Source organism: Candoia aspera, chromosome 11 (assembly GCF_035149785.1).
Source record: "Candoia aspera isolate rCanAsp1 chromosome 11, rCanAsp1.hap2, whole genome shotgun sequence".
Classification (NCBI taxonomy): Eukaryota; Metazoa; Chordata; class Lepidosauria; order Squamata; family Boidae; genus Candoia; species Candoia aspera.
The window spans coordinates 5,224,838-5,238,731 of record NC_086163.1 but is presented as its reverse complement, the minus strand read 5'-3'; the positions used below and the strand labels follow the sequence as shown (position 1 = coordinate 5,238,731).

The 13,894-nt window shown below is 46.4% G+C and overlaps 2 protein-coding genes across 2 annotated transcripts; both read left to right on the top strand.

Moving 5' to 3' along the window:
- The first annotated feature begins 1,472 nt into the window (after positions 1-1,472).
- Positions 1,473-5,644, top strand: LOC134503895 (F-box/LRR-repeat protein 8-like). The gene is made up of 2 exons (XM_063312836.1): positions 1,473-1,828; positions 3,212-5,644. Exons 1-2 carry the CDS (start codon positions 1,665-1,667, stop codon positions 4,185-4,187), a joined length of 1,140 nt encoding a protein of 379 aa, XP_063168906.1. The 5' UTR covers positions 1,473-1,664; the 3' UTR covers positions 4,188-5,644.
- A 3,687-nt stretch (positions 5,645-9,331) lies between these two features.
- Positions 9,332-13,319, top strand: LOC134503954 (F-box/LRR-repeat protein 8-like). Its single transcript, XM_063312928.1, has 2 exons — positions 9,332-9,581; positions 12,004-13,319. Exons 1-2 carry the CDS (start codon positions 9,418-9,420, stop codon positions 12,974-12,976), a joined length of 1,137 nt encoding a protein of 378 aa, XP_063168998.1. The 5' UTR covers positions 9,332-9,417; the 3' UTR covers positions 12,977-13,319.
- The last annotated feature ends 575 nt before the right edge of the window (positions 13,320-13,894 follow it).

Genomic DNA, 13,894 nt, shown 5'->3' with positions numbered 1-13,894 from the left:
AGGAATCAAATTGTGGGCAGGAAAAGTTATCATAAAGTTCTATATTATTAGCCCTTGAGATTCCCGAACCCAGTTCAGCCAGTGCATTGGGGCAGTGTTGCCAACTGAGGATTACAATGCCCTACAGGCAATCCTCACTTAACAACCATTCGTTTAGTGATGGTTCAGGCTTGTGACAGTGCTGAAAAAACTGACTTACAACTGGTCCTCACACTTAGGACCATCGCAGTGTCCCCATGGTTACATGATCATGATTTGAGCACTTGGCAACCGGTGTGCATTTATGACCGTTGACGTGGCTCATTTTGAAATGCAATACCGTCGCTCCGTTGCCTCATGATTTCATGGCCTTATCAGACTCAGGAGGCAGAACAAGAACACTTTTTATGGGCGAGGATAATGAGCGGGCGAGCAAAGGTCAGCTTTTGCGCTGGGCTTAATTAGCAAATAAAAAGAAAGCCGTGGATTAAATGCAAGGAAGTGACTTCATCCATTCTCCCTTTCCGGCAAGTAGGAATAGCTGCGGAACTTTTCCCCCCCTCTCGGAGCTGCAGTGAGAAAGCAGGAAGAGACGCAGAAACCTCCTGGGCCCTGCTGGAGAAGGGAGCCCGTGGCTCGGGGTGGAAGGATTCCCGGTAGGTGGGACTCAGCTTCTTCTTGCTGACGTTCACTTCTGGTTCGAGAGAAAAATGGATCTCCTCCCCAAGGAGGCTGGATACAACATCGGCACAAAGTGCAGAGTCTTGCTGTTTTCGTCTCTGGATTAGCTGGGTTTTCTTTTCTCTTCTGCCCTGAAGAATTTCCCAGTGCTGAGAGAATAAAAACCTGCCTTGTCCTCAGTGAAGCTTGATCTGTCTAGCCCGGTATTTCTTCCGAGTCTCCCCTGGATGTGCTGGGCGTTCTACTCCCAGCCAACGGGGTTTTTTTTTCAGGAGGTGGGCATTGGGCATTGCAGTCCCTTTTCACAAGACCCCTTTGTCTGGTGAAGTTTGACCTGGATTTCTGCTTCTGGAACCATTGCACGGGCATAAGGGACGCTTCCTTAATCTAGCTGAATCCTCATGACTGGGACTCCCAAACCGTCTCACTGGGTTTACCGAAATGGCCTGGAATGCTGGGGCTGGCAGTGCCCACCCGTCTGGAGAATGCCAGCATGGGCAACGGTGATCTTGATACCCTGTGGAGTTTCACGTGGGGCTTAGCCTGTTTTGTAGCCGAGGGCGATGCATCTTCTCTATGGCCGTGTGTATCTGCGTGCATTTTTAAATCTCTGTCTCTGTCTGTCTGTCCATCAACCATCATCTATCTCCCTTAGGGGCATGGCAGTAGCCCTCTGAGACCACTAGAGGAAGGAGCTGATTTTTAAAGCCTATTTTAGGTTGGGATACAGATTCTTTTTTAAACAACAACCTACATATTTTTTGTTTGTTTGTTTGTTTAAACCAACAACCTAAAGTGCCTGGCGGTTTCTTCTTTCTATCGTTCTCCTCTCCTGTCAGAAGATCACCCCATCGCATTTTGACAGCTTTGAAGTGGGGAGATGCAAAAAATAGGCTATGGGGGGCAGAAGATCATGGCTGGTCCAGCTGTATCTTAGCAGCAACATTTGGTGCATTTTTGTCCCTCCAGCAAAGAAGGAAACGCTCTGAGTTTGTCCCCGAAGGATGCTGGAGGATGTTGGAGATGCTTGGAACTACCTCCCTGAGGAAATTCTCTCGCACATCTTTTACTACTTGTCTCTGCGAGACAGACACGTGGTTTTCAGGGTCTGCAAGAAGTGGGCTGCGGCGGTGTCTGCCAGCTCTGTCTGGAGCTTCACGGAAGTCAGGTAAGAACCGACGAAAGGTGGGTTATGGAGTCGAACTGGCATAACGGGAAGGAGGAGGAGGAATGTGGTGCGGGAGGATCCAACACTCATAAAAGCAGTTTGCACTGAGGGTGTGCACACTGTGCTAAAGTGTGCCGTGAGCTCTTTAGCTTTGGCTTCCTATCTGTAATTAGCTCTCGGTGTCTAAGCTGTGGTTTATGGCTCGGTGCACTGTATGAACCCAGCCAGTTGCAACTTGCTCAGTAAACCATGGTTAAGGAAACGATGGTTTACAGAATGCATGAGTCACTCGCTGCAGTGCGGCTTGCCAGAAGTCCCCCTTCAGACCACAGCGTTGCACTCGGGCAGCGCACCAACTCAGAACCTGCCGGACCGGTTTCTGATGAGCTTTGAGGTGTGAAGCAACCTTCTCAGATGATGACTGATCAGTGTTTGCTGGGCTGGGCATTATGTGGGAACTATTTGCAGAGGGAAGAGCCTCGAGGGACCGGAGGGAGAGCCACAACCAAGGCAACGGTCGGATCAAGGAGGACTGAGTCCGGGGCAGGAATGTAACCTGAGGAAGCGCCTCAGGCAAGACTCTCCCTAGCTCCCACGAAGGCAAAGTGGGGGAGAGAGGAAGCGCGTTCAGACCCGCAAGAGTCCGTTACTATAGCTGTGCAATAAAAGTGGCACTGACCTACATGACACTGGATTCCTAGTCTGATCTATCATGAAGGGCTGACATCAATAAATATTTTTCTAGAACATGTCCTAAGTAAAATAAGATGGGTGGATGGATGATAGATAGATGATAGATAGATAGAGGATGGATGGATGGATGGATGGATGGATGGAAGGATGAGATACAGGTAGTCCTCGCTTAACAACCACAATTGAGAGCAGAATTTTGATTGCTAAGCGAAGTGGTCATTAAGCAAATCTGACCCAATTTTACAACCTTTTTTGCGGTGGTCATTAAGCAAATCACTGGGCATTAAGCAAACCACATGGTCATTAAGTGAATCACATGATTCCCCGTTGATTTTGCTTGCCAGAAGCTGACTAGGAAGGTCGAAAATGGTGACCACGTCACCACAGGATGCTGCAATGGTAATTAAATTTGAATAATAAATAAATAAATAAAATAAATACAAACCGGTTGCCAAGTGCCCAAATTGTGATCTCGTGACTGAGAGGCTGCTGCGATGGTCATAAGTGTGAGAACCAGTCATAAGTCATTCTTTTCAACACCGTTGTAAGTCAAAACCGTCACTAAACAAATGGTTCTTAAGTGACGACTACCGAGAGAGAGATGCTGCATGAATGATCAGACTGACATTTTCATTTACTTTAATTTCAATGCTGTATTTTTTCATTCCCACCCTCCCAATGGTTTTTCAGGTGTGTTGCAGAGGACGAGGAAGCCACACTGCAGAGTTTGCACCAGTTCCTGCACCACATTAAACACCTCAAGGTGGTGTTTGATCAGTCCGAGGAGGTGATCCGGAAGAACGTCTCCCAGATCCTGGACCTACTGGCCAAACAGAATCACAAGCTGCAGGCCCTGTGCATTGAATGCAAGGGGGAAAACCCCTATTTCTATTCTGGCCAGGACATCCTGCAGAGCATCCAGGGCATCTGCCGGAGCGAGAATAAAATCAACCTTCAGCACATAGATTTCCGGAAAATGCCTTTCACCCTGGACGATAGGATCGTTCAGCTTGTGGCCTCCAGCAGTCCGAATCTGCACACCTTGTTCCTTAACAACCGCACCTTAGTGTGCAATGTCACCCCTGAGACCATCACTGAGCTTCTGAAGGCTTGCCCCAAATTGTCTACTCTGGGGGTCTATTATGCCAGCCTCTCAGAGGATGTGTTTAAGGAGCTGGTGAAGCTCAAGGGGAGAACTTTCAAGTGCCTGGATATTTTCTGTGAGCGTCTGGACAAGTACATCCCTGTCATCCCTGAAGAGCTTTGGGCTCTGGTGCGAGAGAAATGTCCCCAGCTTCACGTGCAACTTGAATTCGACCACACTGTCCCAGCATGGAAGATACCTCGCATCTTGAAGCCAAACATCCCGGTGACAGAGCTGCAGCTTAATACTTACACATACATTGTGAATCAAATCCGTTTTGTCACCAGCAACTACGGCAGCACTTTGGAGAGGCTGGTCCTTCGCACCACCCCATCTGATGAACTCAACGACTCACTCATTGAGTTGGCCCAAAAATGTGCGCTCCTGAAAGAGGTCCACTGTTTCTGTGTGGTTAGCCAGGCGGTGGTAGAGGCTTTCCTTTCAAGGTGCACCAATTTGAAAAGTTACACGCTAAAGATCACCAAAGAGCCCAGCCCTTGGCGACCAACCACCATCCTGTGATTGCGCTCAAGGTCTTTACCTTCATGTCACAAGAAGATGGAAATCAGTAACTCGGCTCGGCGGCTTCTTCTAGGTTCTTTCATGGTTTGTTTATCATGTGGTCCAAGGTGTGATCCCAACTTGTTTTTCCCTAGTGAAACCAGGGATCAGAAGTCAAGAATGGACTTGCTGTTCCTTGACAGCAATAAGCCCTAAACCATAGTCTACTGGACATGACCAGAGTTTACAGGCTATAATGCCTAGGTGTGCACAATTGACAAAACTAGGGATTGGCAGACATCACAAAACATTGCCAATATGTGGAATCTCCGGGCCTTGCAGATTAAATATATATTTTGACAGCAAAAATCTCTTCTCCCACAAGATTTCAACATTCCCACTTCAGGTTGCATGAGGTCTTGAGACGGAGACAGCCAACGATGCGGAAGGCTTTCAAAATTATTTTTCAATGTCCACATAATGGTGAAGGTTGTCTGTGCCTTCACCCAAGATAGTGAAATGACATGGAGTATCTGAAAAGTCAACATCTAAGAAAGCCAAATAGACATGAGTCCATCTGGAGACCTTCTTCATGCGATACCCAGAGCCCAGCATGGTTTGTATAGTTTTGGCTTAGTATGTTTTGCAAACCGTATGGTGGCCTGTAAGCCATGTTTTATGGTGGTATGCAGACCCAGCCCATTTGGACTGGGAAACCTTGGCAATACAAACCATGGTTTACTGCCTTATATGAACTCAGACTTCTTGTCTTGTATGAATACAGTCATGGGCGGAAGGCCAGTTCAGCTGATGCATGAACATGATGTCCTCAGGATGGGTCAAGGGAGGGCAAGCAGTGCCATGCATATGACGTCATTGTGCAAATGATGTCAATTATGTAATTTGCATCATTTGGGCAATGATGTCATGGTTTCTGGACACCTATAGCTCCTGTTCATCTTTTCTGTCTAGCAGGATGTGTGATGCAGAACTGAGTGAATTTCCGGACTCGGGCGCTAGCGTGCTCAGGTGTGCCAGAATTCTCAGCCAATCTGGATTATCCTCATGTGCAAATGCTCTCCTCCACAAGCAGGAGTGCACACTTTTGGTTGTGCAAACTGCTGAGTGCATATTTAAAAATCTGGTGAACTTTCCTAACACCTAGGTAACTCCTAGTCAACTTAACTGCTGATCCAGCTGTCAGCGTGGATAGCACAGACATACAGAGCTTTTCAGCTGAATTCATTTCTGGACTAAACAAACACCAGGGGAGAAATAAAGTCCACAAATGCAATTCAAGCCAAATTACCATTCACCTCTTCTAAAGCAAATACATGATGCCTCTCTCTTCCTTAGCACTAGTTAATAAGAACAGTCTGAGTTGCTGATTTGTATATTTTCCCCACTCTTGTTTAATGATGATGCAATGCAAATTATATTTTATTATCCTAATTAGCAATAAATATTTGCAAACTAAACCCCAGCATTTTATCATTTTGCTGAGCTGGACTCATCTGCTCTAGACTGCATCATTTATTTATCAAATCTGTCACCATCCATCTCCTCCCACCAAAGGGACTCTGGGCGATTTACAATAAAATCATGCATTTTAATATGCTACAGTGTGGTTTACTTGGATTTGGTACATATGCAGCCAATTGTGACTTACTCAGAAAACACGGTAAAAACACACCGCAAGGTTTACAAACCACGATTGCTGGATTCACAGATCGCACTAAGCCAAAGGCAAACAGCCTATTTTGGTTTAGTTCAGAGTGTAAATATAGCACATTGTGAATTCATCAACATGTGCTTAGGATCAATGATGATTTAGTACAACTTGTGAACCAGCCCCCATGGCTGTTACTGAGAATTTGGGGAAGTGATGCGTGGGTTCACACATCGAGAGCATATCATGGTTAGGGAAGGTAGTTTTAAATACAGTAATAAGGTAGGGAAACCAGGCAGAGCCCAATTTCTGGAATTCTTTCCAACACATTAGTAACAGCTCTGCTGGCTCACATGACTGGGAAGGAGGCTTAATCTCAGGAAAGACTTTAGTGTTTTCTCTCCTGTGTCTGTCTATATGATTTTTAAAGGATTAATTTAATTTATGGAATTTGCAGCCAGATGGTTCAGCTGTGACAGTGGTTGGCTTGGCTGAAAAAAAGTAATCAGACGAGTCCTGGAAGACAGACCAATCAAGATTTACTACTAAATGGAGCATCCAGAGTCAGCAGAAGTCTACCTTTGAGAACTGGTTGCAGAGGAGCGAGGAAGGGAGATTGTCACTACAGTGGGACATAATTGTGCCTCCTTAAGCATCTGTATCCTGGCTTACTATTAATAATTCAAACTCCAGAAAGCTTATAAAGATTATAACATTACCAAAACTAAAATAAGAAAAAGCCCAACCCAAGCAATACATTTAAAACATAACAAAATAAGCCATTAAGAGTGTTTTATGGCAGTGTTTGGTGTGGAATCTGCAGGCCCACAACTAGGGTCTGTGTCACCCGGGTCAAACATGAAGTCTGCGCCCATTTTGGTACCCCCCCAGCACGGCGCCCAGGGCACATGCCCCAGTTGCCCCCCCTGCCCAGTTCTGGCCCTGGGAATCTGCAGAAAATTTCCACCTGACACCAACATTTGCTCAACCCAGTGGGAACTTGGCAACACAGTTTTAAAGATGGTCAGTGAGATTTATTTATGCACAGCTTAAGAATGTGTTTAACAGGCTTCTCCCTCCAGATGTGAGTTGGACCAGTTCTAGCTGAGCATTCTGGAATTGAAGGCCAACAAACCTGGAAATTACCTGTACAGGTTTCGAGAGAGACTAACGAAGCTGTTCTAAGCAGATCTTTGAGGTCTTTCACCAGTGTTTCTCAGCCTCAGCAACTTGCAGATGTATGGACTTCAGCTCCCAGAATTCCCCCAGCCAGTTGGCTGGGGGAATTCTGGGAGCTGAAGTCCACACATCTGCAAGTTGCTGAGGTTGAGAAACACTGTCTTAGACCTTAGACACACAGCCAGCTGAGTGACCTTGGGCCAGCCACTTTCTCTTAGCCCTAGGAAGCAGGCAATGGCAAACCACTTCTGAAACACCTGCCAAGAAAACTCTGGGGACTTATCCAAGTGGTCTCTGAGAATCAGACGTGATTGAATGGATAATAAAAAAAGCCAATCTATGTTTTAAAAAAAAAATCAGTGTCCCAATTCAGTTTTTCAACTTTTCACTGTGTTTCCTCTCCTACACGCATCCCCCTTCAAGTCATAATCCAGTCTCCCTCTGACAGAGGTGGCTGTATCAGCCCTCTCCTATAGAGAACAAAGCCTTCACTAAACAAGGTAAGGCACAGTCCGCTTAACCATGGTTTATTAAGCCGCCCCCAACTAGGATAACCCAAAACACTAAGCTGGAAGTAATGGATGACAAGCCACCCTGGCTGGGCTCATGCAATACACCAAGCCAGCATGTGGCTACATGACTTATGGCTTAGCCTGCTGCATAAACCATGGCTTATTCCTTTTGTGAAACTGGGGGGAAAAAACCTGGATTTCCAGACCACCCATTCTCCACCAGCGAACAGTTGTTCGACCCACCTCCGGGAAGGAAAGAGTTAAAGCGCCAGGTGAGGCGCTTCCCCGGATCCGAGCATGCGCACTCCCACTGTCAAGGTTGGCAGCCAGCCGGTAATTGCGCGCAGGTGCCGCTCGAGAGCCACGTGGAGCCGCTGCAGAAGAAGAGGGCGCGATGCCCGGCGCGGCAGGCTGGTGTCTGGAGGGCGGGCGCGCGTTTGTAAGCCTGCAGCTTTTCTTCCCGCGTGGGGTTGTCCCGTGGGCACGGCGTCGTGAGTGTGGACGCCTCGGCAGCGCCAGCCGGGGAACAGCGGAGCCTTCCCGTCGTCGCCGGCTGGGCTCCCGTTGTGGCTGCCACATTTGCAAGCCGTGGCTAACTTTGCTGCGGTTTTGGGGTTTTGGACTTAGCTTCCTGGGTCTGCCCAATGCACACAACTATAGGGTGGCTACTCGAGTTTGTGGGATGCGCTAGAGTAGTTTTGGCTAACTTAGGTGCCCTCCAGATGGGTGGACTTCAATTCCCAGTTTTCTGGTGGGAACTTTTTGGGGTGGAGAATTCTGGGAGTTGAAGTTTACAGGTTGGAGAGTGGCTTGTGATCTAAAGCAGGGTTCCTCAGCCTTGGCAACTCTAAGCTGTGCAGACTTCAGCTCCTGGGTGGGGAATTCTGGGAGCTGAAGTCCGCACAGCTTAGAGTTGCCAAGGTTGAGGAATCCTGGTCTAAAGGATGAGGTTGGTACTCCAAGAGGTACCTGGTCCTGCGATCCCCAAACTTCAAAGTAGTTTGGCTTTTCTACTCCAAATCTTTCCAGGTTTCAGATGGGAACCCCAAACCTCGTGAGGGTTAGGAGTCTTGCAGAATTTCGGCCATGAATATTTTGAGTGCAAATTAATGTTTAAAGTTTGGATTGTAGGAATGCTGTTGGGATGATCCCACTCACATATTCTATAATATTTAGAGGTGCCCTTTGACTGTAGTGGTCTTTGGCTGTGATGTAATGGCATCTTAAGGGAAATGGTTGAAAGCTACTTGCTACTAACCAAAGTAGAAGTTGGCTAATTTGTGGGGAAGTTTGTCATGCAAACCCAACCATTGTGCTAAATTGTTTTGTTAAACCTGGGTTGAGTTAGCCAAAATTGGCTGGAAGTGCAGAATGTGGTAAGACAAGTCCAACAAAGTATACTGTGAGTGGCTTTGCACAGTGTAGGAAGCTGTATTATTTGAACCTGGCTTATTGAATAAACCATAATTGGCTGGCTTCACAGGTGACTTCCCCTCTTAGTGCCTTGTGTTTGCAACAGGCTTGCTTATGATTAAATGAGCTGGGATTTGTCCTCCTCAATTCAGAAGGTTCATGCCATGCTCTGAACTATCACCAAACCACGTTGAGTGGATTTAACCCAGAAAGCTTGGCTGAAGTATGATGCATTTGCAGCCCAGCATTATGCAAACACAGCTGACAAAATGGATCTTGGACAAGGGTTCCCACCTTGGATTTGAACTGTACCTTGTGTGTGCATGAGTCTTGTTGGCCCAGATCTTCTGCTGATTTCCTTGGGCTGTGTGTTGTGTCCAGGACTAAACGGCTGCAAATTAATCTTTACCCCAATCCATCTGTTTGATTAGCTTTGCAGGGAGTCACCCTCAAGGCCTGTAGCTCCTAGGCTCGGAGGATGTCTAACCTGGCTGAAGACTTTTGGAACCATGTCCCACAGGAAATTCTGGCCAATGTATTTTCCTTCCTGCCTATTAGAGATAGATACACTGTTTTACATGTGTGCAAGAAATGGGCTGCCATCATTTCTTCTTCTGCAGTCTGGAGTTTTACCGAACTCAGGTAAGAGGGGGCAGCTTGTGCAGGTAATAATGAGGCCTCTATTTCATTGGCTGGAGCTTATGCATCAAATTAAGCCATCATGGGGTTGGCTTGGCATGTGGAATGGACCGTCCTTTATGGTTTATGATTTACAGCTCAGCACAGTGTGGGAAACCAGTTTTGGCTTATTCAACAAATCATGAGCAAAACGGTTACGATTAACATTATTGTGCTTTTGTATCTCCACTTCCCTCCCTAAAGCTAATTCTTCACCCGCTCCCCATCTTGTGTCCTCCAGATGGTTGAACAACTCTCTTGATGCCTATCCAGAAAAGTAATGTTCTTTCAGCATGATAGTTTTAATTTAGTTTATTGAAAAAAGTTCATAGACCAAACATACAGAAGTTAAAAAAATACACGACACTGCATCCAATTAAAAAAAAACAATATTCCCAAGGTGAACAAGATACACCTGGAAAAATAATCAGGTCTAAAAACTTCTGATTGACATAGCAATGTTACAGAATTTGGCGGTAATTCTGGAGATGTCCTGGTCTGCTTGTTGGTAGTGCAGATAAACGGATTTTCTTGATAAAGGATACCTGTAATGACTGCAACACTCTATCACCATTAAATCCAATTCATACGTAAATGCAGTAGAAATCTTTTAATGGAAGAAGTGTACAGAATGGCAAAAAAGTTGCAAATGAAAGTTCCCGTGCTTTCCCTAACTTAAACAGCCCAATGAGTGCATGATTTCCCCCTCCCTCACTCTGGTATGCAACCCCCCTTTTGTCAGTTTGTGCCGGCCTCTTGAGTCCCTGCAGGTGTTGTCAGCGGCTCAGCCAGTTGACCTTGGGTATGAGAGATAGTCCAAACACGATGTCTTCTCGCTCCTGATTGTTCTCCCTCCCACTCCACCGACTCGCAAGTCTCGACATGTATTGACTTCATTCATGCATGCGAGTCCAATCAGATGTTCTGGGAAGGTTTGATTGGAGAGCACAACAATACCGTTGTATCTGCCCAATTGTGGGGGGAGCATCCAAGTGTGCCAATGTGAAGGCCCTCCTGTGAGACGGGGCTAAAAAATTATACCAGTATTGGAGAATTGTAAAAGGGGAGCCTGGTGGCAGAGATGAGAAACGTTGGTTCTCTCTTTGTAAATCAAGATCTAAACTTTTCTGCTTGACCTTTCTCCAGGCTTCATCTAAGCCTAGCATGGATACGGTCAGTGATGGATACGGTCATCCATTATTGGTTTCTTCCAAGAAGACAGGTATCTGTGGAGACCTTGGTGCTCTCTGAGCTTGGTGGTTGGCTTGTAGATGTTTTGTTGCCTGACTAGGCAACTTCTTCAGTGCTAGCATTGAAGATGTTGCCTGGTCAGGCAACAAAACATCTGCAAGCCAACCACCAAGCTCAGAGAGCACCAAGGACTCCACAATCCAACCCTGAGCTACCGATATTCTCTTCTATTGAGACTGTATCTGTCAGGACATAAGAGACACTGTAGCCTAGGCATAGGACAGTTGTTGTTTATTTAATAGGGTGCTTTTCTCTCTAGCGTGATTCATACCTTGCTGTGCTGCTGTTGGTTTTGTCCACCTCTGGTTTCTTGAGCAAGCCGTGGAGCCCTGATTTGCAAAAGATCTTGACCCATGAACCATGGTTGACACACCACAGGGACTGGGTTCATGCAGCAGGCTAAGCCCACACCAAGTCAATTACATGATGGCATGCCAGAATAGTAAGAAGAAGAAATGATCCTAGGGAAAGTCCGGTGAGAAAAGGAGGAAGGCGGTGGCTGTTTTTATTTCTCCCCTCCTGCCTTACGTGATGTAATGTTGTGAAATTGGGGGCACATTTGTAATTGTAGCGAGCGCCTCCACTAAACGGCTGTCCCCGCAGAACTGCCTGTTCACAGAATAGCTGCCATGTTGAGCAGGACCAGCTGCCAAACAAACAAATGTCTACAGAAAGTATTCCAGTCAATCAGGATGTTCTTCAAGGCTTGTGGGCTGAAGTCACTGCTACAAGTAGTACTTGAGGGTGATGCTTTGCTTTGCGATATGCAATATCCTTTTAAATTGATATATTAATGGTCTTAGGATCTGATGGGCCCTGGGGTGGTTCCACACCACGAGGAGGCCCATGGGAGAACGTTCTCGTGGTTCTCTCTAGGGGGTGGCCTGATTCTGGATTTGCAGAAAGGGTGTGGATTCTCCTCCTCAAAGTTGGAGCCTCTTAGGTCACCGAACTGGCCCAAGGAAATAGGGAACCTAGATCGAGCCCTGAAGTTGCTCTGCTTTCTCTTCTCTGTTCTAGAAGGCATATAAATACGTAAGGTCAGAACTGCAAGGAAAGTCGACTGTCCTGTCTTGCAACTTGGTCCGTGCCCTCATTAAGGTTTCTCTGCCCCCTTCCCCCATGATCCTTTCAGCTGTGACTTTGTGAACGAAGATGAAGCCTTCATTTTAGAGAAGTTACAGCTGTACCTGGGCCATATCAGACACCTGAAGATTATACTGTACCAGTCCTTGGAGTTAAACCGAAGACTTGTCACCAGAGTCTTAGATGCGCTGGCCTGGAAGAGTTCGAAGCTGGAGGCACTGTGCATTGTATGCCAAGGGAAGAGTCCTTACTTCTATTCTGGCCAAGATGTCCTGCAAAGTGTCCGGGGGCTTTGCCACAGTGCAGAAAAGACTGATCTGCAGTATGTTGACTTCCGGCAAATGCCTTTCACCCTGGACAACGGGACGGTGCTCCTCCTTGCTTCCAGCAGCCCTAACCTGCATACCTTGTTGATCAACAACCGAGCTCCTGGGTTGATCATCCTGAAACCTGAGACAATTGTTGAGGTTCTGCGGGTTTGTCCCAAGATTTCTGTTTTAGGGACTTATTATGCCAGCCTCTCTAAGGATCTCTTCCAAGAGTTGGTGAAGCCGAGCCGGGGGCCGTTCAAGGGCTTGGACATTTTCTTCGACGGCTTGGAGAAGCTCATTCCTGAAGAACTTTGGGCCATGCTGAGCCAGAGACACCCACAGTTCCGTGTGAAGTTGGAATTTGCCCCAACAATCCCCACCGTCAAAATTCTCCGTGTCCTCAGGATGTCAATCCCCATTGCCTCTCTGCAGTTCAATTCCTTTCATCACATAGCTGATCAGATGAAGCTGGTCACCAGCTGCCACAGCCAGACCCTGGAGAGGCTTATCCTTCATGTGGCCCCTTCAGATGCTCTCAACTCCTCACTGATGGAGTTGGCGAGAACGTGTATACACTTAAAGGAGGTCCACTGCTACTGTGTGGTTAGCCAAGCTGTGATTGACACATTCCTCTTGTACTGCCCTGGTTTGAGAAGTTACACCCTGTCCATCAACATCTTCTCCACTATTCCACCAGTAATGTCCCCCTGACTTGGCCAGAGTGCAGGTGAATATCTCCAGTTTCCAAGCGTAAATGCAAAATGGTTTTTGGTATCAGGAGTATGATGCATCTTCTCTTTCTTCCCACAGGGTGAGCAATTTAAATAAAATTACTGTTTTATTTAAACTGCTTTCCTTTATTTTGATACTATTGTACCGATACACTTTACAAATAGCCTGATCCAGGAACTTTCAGGAAGAGCTTTAAAAAAAAAAACACCTCTGTAGAGCCACAGTCCCTCGTGGAAAGGAATGCACAGAATCACTGTGATCGATGCGGCACTTTACTTGCTGTGCGGTCTGGGGTTTTTTATTACACAGCTGCAGATTTTAATATTTTCTAACTCTTGTATAGCTATTTTGCAAACATCACGGTAATTTATGATTCACAATAAAGATTTGCACATAATGAACATTTTATAGTTTTCTTTAAGTGTTTTAACTCTTTAACTGTTCCCTTAAATACTTGCCTGGGGAAAAAGTCATTTCTTTTTAAACACAGGCCCCACTTATATTAAGTCAAAGTCAGAGGTGCAGATGCCTCAAGGCTTTAAGTAGCCTCGGAGCGTCTCTAGATCTCGGTGCTGAATTGTGATTTCTAATGACATAACGTTGCTTGGTTTCCACAATGGAAAATTATTTTGTTCTGTTTTTAACTGCATTGAAAGTAAAGTTCTTTCTGGAGGTGAGCAGTTTGTGTGGAATGACAGGAGGAAGAGCTGCAGACTAGGCACTGGCCAGATAAGAGGCAGCTGAGCCTGCAGAAGGAATGGGGACGTGGCAACCATCCGAGGCGGGACCCTCCCTAGTTTTTGGGACTGTAAAGGCGAGGGGGAGATCCGCTTTCAGACTTAGATGATTGTTAATGTAACCTTACGATGAAGATAGAGCTGCTGTTCATTGTTGTGC